Source organism: Rattus norvegicus, chromosome 15 (genome assembly GCF_036323735.1).
Source record: "Rattus norvegicus strain BN/NHsdMcwi chromosome 15, GRCr8, whole genome shotgun sequence".
NCBI classification, from domain to species: Eukaryota; Metazoa; Chordata; class Mammalia; order Rodentia; family Muridae; genus Rattus; species Rattus norvegicus.
Window position 1 is genome coordinate 34,335,803 of NC_086033.1, and position 4,820 is coordinate 34,340,622.

At 46.4% G+C, this 4,820-nt stretch overlaps 1 protein-coding gene across 1 annotated transcript; it reads right to left on the bottom strand.

Moving 5' to 3' along the window:
- Positions 1–1,853: 1,853 nt before the first annotated feature.
- Positions 1,854–4,086, bottom strand: Gzmbl3 (Granzyme B-like 3). The gene is made up of 4 exons (NM_001329880.2): positions 3,944–4,086; positions 3,438–3,573; positions 3,052–3,312; positions 1,854–2,312 (listed from the first exon to the last, which is right to left on the bottom strand). The coding sequence occupies exons 1-4, from the start codon at positions 4,045–4,047 to the stop codon at positions 2,169–2,171; spliced, it is 645 nt and encodes a 214-aa protein (NP_001316809.2). The 5' UTR covers positions 4,048–4,086; the 3' UTR covers positions 1,854–2,168.
- Between the last annotated feature and the right edge of the window lie 734 nt (positions 4,087–4,820).

Consider the following 4,820-nt stretch of genomic DNA (forward strand, 5'->3'; position numbering starts at 1 on the left):
AGACTCCTCTATTAGAGCAACACATGCTCTAAACTGTTCAGCCATCTCTTTAGCTCATTATCCAGACATTAAGATGATAAAATTCTATCCTTTACAATGAAACACTTCACACAGAGATACAATCCTAAGTCAAATAAGCCAGCATACTAGAAAAAATAATGCATGATCTCACTTGTGTTTAAAAATGTAAATCCCAAATCCTGTGGGGGAAAGAGCTGGACTCTCAGAAATGTGTACAATCTTGAGATCTCAGGGAAGAAGAGAACTTCTGCTCAGATTCATGGCACAAGAAGAACACTCCTGGAGAACTCTAGACACAGGAACTGAGGAGCAGTCTGGGACAGGACTCTTCCGGTTTCTGCCTGCACCCACAGGTGAAAGCCAGTCAGGAATGCTTACACACCTGAGAGCAGAAGAAAGACTACCACATCTGCTCTGAGGGACCTGCCTGGAGCCCTCAGGACACAGGAATCAAGGAGCAGTCTGAAACAGGACCCTTCCAATTTCTGCCTGTGCCTGGAGCTGACCTGATCCCACAGCTCTCTGTACCCTCCTGTGGGAGAGAGAGCTGGGCTGTCAGAAGTACAGACAATACTGAGATCTCAGGGGAGATCACCACTTCTGCTCACATTCCTGGCCCAACAGGAACCTGCCTGGAGACCTCTGGACACAGGAACTGAGGAGCAGTCTGGGAAAAGATTCATAGGCAAATGAATGGAACTGGAAAATATCATCCTGAGTGAGGTAACCCAATCACAGAAAAACACACATAGTATGCACTTATTGATAAGTGGATATTAGCCCAAATGCTTGAATTACCCTAGATGCACAGAACGCATGAAACACAAGAAGGATGACCAAAATGCGAATGCTTCACTCCTTCTTTAAAAGGGAAATAAGAATACCCTTGGGAGGGAATAGGGAGGCAAAGATTAAAACAGAGGCAGAAGGAACACCCATTCAGAGCCTTCCCCACATGTGGCCCATACATATACAGCCACCAAACTACATAAGATGGATGAAGCAAAGAAGTGCAGGCTGACAGGAACCGGATGTAGATCTCTCCTGGGATACATACCCAGAATATAGCAAATACATAGGCAAATGCCAGCAGCAAACTACTGAACTGAGATCGGGACCCCCATTGAAGGAATCAGAGAAAGGATGGAAAGAACTTGAAGGAGCTCGAGACCCCATATGAACAACAATGCCAACCAAACAGAGCTTTCAGGGACTAAGCCACTACCCAAAGACTATAGATGGACTGACCCTGGGCTCCAACCTCATAGGTAGCAATGAATAGCCTAGTAAGGGCACCAGTGGAAGGGGAAGCCCTTGGCCCTGCCAAGACTGAACCCCCATTGAAGGTCATTGTTGGGGGGAGGATGGTAATGGGGGGAGGGTGGGGAGGGGAACAACCATATAGAAGGGGGGAGAGACTAGGGGTTTGATTATCAATCAAAATGTAAATAAGAAATACCCAAGTTAATAAAGATGGAGAAAAAAAGAAAAAAAATAATGCCTTGTACGTTTCATAACTTTTATCATAAAAATTTATGTACTCCATTCAAAAATAAAAAGTATTTAAATTAGTGGACATGTTAATTAGTTTTCTTTAATCATTTTACATCATTTACATAAAAGATCAGGTTGTACCTTGAAAATGAGCAATTAATATAAAATTTTAAAGGTTTCATTTGATAAGGAAATTAGCTTTATAAAACATAAAAGTCTTCTATTGGGGAAAAATAGCACAGAGAATCAAAAGGAATTCTATCACTTCTTGCTCTGTTCCAAAGAACACACCAGTGACTTGGATCAAACTGTGTGAAAATACTGTAGGTAGTTGTTAATGATGACTTGCATTAAATAACGTTCTAAGGTCTTTGAGGGGAAGTAGTACATGTTTGGGTCAATCAAACATTCTTCTTCTCTTGTAGAGAGGGTGAACTACCAGATGTCAGCTGGGTTGTCACAGCCTTGTGGCGGAAGAAGTATTCCATTCATCTGCCAAGGACAGGGTTGATCCCTGTGAATGGACATAAAACCAGTCTTTCCAGTCAGAAAAAAGTGCTTTATTCAGTTGCTGCCATCTATCCTAGAGCAATCCTGGACTCAGCTATAGGGAAGGTGGTTAGTCAGGAAATGATCCGCATTGCATCTTGTAGTTAGCTCTTTTTCATAGTTTCCTCTATCCAGGATAGGAAAGTCGAGACTTTGGTGAATGCCCGTGGAGTTGAACCATCTTTACGTCCATAGGAGACGATGCCTGCGGCCACTTTTTTACACACAAGAGGCCCTCCAGAGGCCCCCTGTGAATTGAGGGGGCACAGGGTACTGAGATATTGTTCACTGTAGTCCCAACCTCCCTCTGATGCCAAGGCTCCTCACAGAGAAGCATGATTTGTTTTCTCTGTTTGTGGGAGGTCAGAGGGCAGGCCCGGGGCCCCTGGCCTTCCCAGTTCTGACTGTGGATATGGTTAGAGCTGCACCTCCCTCCTGAGGCCAGCCTCTGCCCTTTCCCTGGGTCTGTGATCCTCTCTATGAGGGTGTGTGGGACTCTTGTCCTCAGGCTGTTGTTTAAGGACATGGAGACAGTGAGTGGGCCTGATGGAGCATGGAGGGGAAGCCCAAATACAACGTGTGTGTTTGCTCAGAGGAGACACCTGGCCTTGTTTAGGACACACTCAGGGAGCTCAGTTCTCTAAAGCCTGGCCCTGAAGAGAGGCGTTCTGTTGCAAACACCTCCTTTTTTTTTTTTTTTGGTTCTTTTTTTCGGAGCTGGGGACCGAACCCAGGGCCTTGCGCTTCCTAGGTAAGCGCTCTACCACTGAGCTAAATCCCCAGCCCCGCAAACACCTCCTTTTATACAAGCTACCTTCAGCAGAGCCTCTTAGTCAGCTCTGGGGCCTACTTAGTTATTGGTTCCTGCTGTTCCCAGAGAAACAGAGCATAGCCAAGGGGTAAAGGAGTCCCTTGATGTTTGGGACTCTAGGTCTCTATTCCTTTTCCCCTCCCACTGAGCCCAGAGGGGACTGAAACCAAACTTACCTGAAAGGAAGCACGTTTGATCTTTGGGTCTCCCGCACATATCTGATTGGCTTTGTCGTAAGCATTTTTTAAGTAAGTCTCACACTCCTGATCCTCCTGTACTGTTAGCTCAACCTCTTGCAGTGTGTCTGGGAATTTGCCCATTGGGCCCAGCTTTCCCCAACCAGCCACATAGCACACATCTCCTGGCTTCACTTTGAAGTTGCTTCTGGGCAGATTGAGAGGCTTCACAGTGCTCGTCCTCTTGGCCTTACTCTTCAGCTGTTGGAGAAGAAGCAAGAGTGCAGCTCATGACCTGCTGAGCTGAGACACCCTGAAGGCCAGGATGGATTGAGAGAGTTGGGAGCAGGAGAGACAGTCTGTGGAGGGATGGGGTAATGTCTCACCTTTAATAGCATGATGTCATTGGAGATTGTCTTAGCATTATACGCTGGGTGTGGAATGATTTTCACCACAGGGATGACTTGCTGCGTCTTCTCCCGTTCTTTGATGTTGTGGGCCCCCAATGTGACATTTATTTTGCTGCAAAGAGAGCAGAGTGGAGATAAGAGATGTGGAGTCAGAGAGGAGGCAGCCCAGGAGGTGTGAAGGACAGGCAGCTCTGCAGGGTGGGGCTCCAGCTGCGGGGAGTTAAGGGGTAATCTGAAGCACGAGTTGCTGCATTAGAGGTGCTCAGGGGCCAGTCATCCCTAAGAACCCAAATTGCATAGTTCGGCTCATATTTCAATGTGAACCTTGGTTGAAATGTGTTTGATTCCTTATCGGTGACTGGTGCGAGACTGTTTCTCCCTCATGAGACTTGCTGGGCCTCCTCTCATCTCAAGCTGCTTAGGATGAAGGCAGAGCCTCCATGGAATCTTCCCAGTAGGGCATGGGCTTTGCTGTTCCTTACCTCCCTGAACAGTGAGCAGCAGTCAGCACAAAGTCCTCTCGTATAAGGAAACCACCACATATTGTATCCCGAGAATCCTCATTCTTGTACTGAAGATAGGCCATGTAGGGTCGAGAGTGGGGATCGGCTTCATGTCCCCCGATGTTTTTGATGCCACAGTGCTGAGACCATCGGGACAGATGTGCCTTTGGGCTCATCTTTTATCCCAGGACCAAGCATGACCATCTAGAGAGGGTAATCACGAGCATCCATTACAGTTTTTGGAGAGCCATGGAAGAGTGTTGGACAAGGCAGGAACAGACAGGACTACCAAGCACCTGTCAACCTATTTAGCACCATAGCTTCAAATGTTCCATGTGGCAAAGCCCTTTCTTATGAAAACCCTGCATCTGACCATTACTGACAAAGAAATAGATATGGCTGCAGGCTCTGAGAGGGGAATCACTGGCTGAATATTGAATCACTCAGTCATTCCTACTTCTTTGGGAAAGATGACATTGTCTGATGCAAACCTGTGAACTAAGGATGGCGAGAATCTGGTTCCCCAAAGGACAATCAGATCATTAAATTGCTGACATAGTGCAACATATAAAAAGCCAGGCTGTTAAAACTCAACAATAGCTATTCAAGTTGTGTGTGTGTGTGTGTGTGTGTGTGTGTGTGTGTGTGTGTGTGTGTGTGTGTGAGCGCGCACAGAGGTGAACCTTGGGATCGTTCTCACATTCTGTCTGCCTTGTTTTTCTTTTTAGGCATGGTCTCTCACTTAGCTTGATGATTATGCTAAACTGGCTGGCCAGAGAACCTCAGGTATCTGCCTCTTTCTCTCAGAGCTTGGATTGTAAGTGTTGTCAGCACAACCAACTTTATCATATGGGCT

Bases quoted from the DNA above. Each gene is read 5' to 3' on its own strand.
- Gzmbl3 (NM_001329880.2), bottom strand. From the start codon at position 4,047: ATGGCCTATCTTCAGTACAAGAATGAGGATTCTCGGGATACAATATGT. The intron at 3,574-3,943 runs GTAAGGAACAGC...CTCTCTTTGCAG, and splicing joins GCTGCTCACTGTTCAGGGAG to CAAAATAAATGTCACATTGG. The intron at 2,313-3,051 runs GTAAGTTTGGTT...CTCAATTCACAG, and splicing joins TCAAACGTGCTTCCTTTCAG to GGGGCCTCTGGAGGGCCTCT.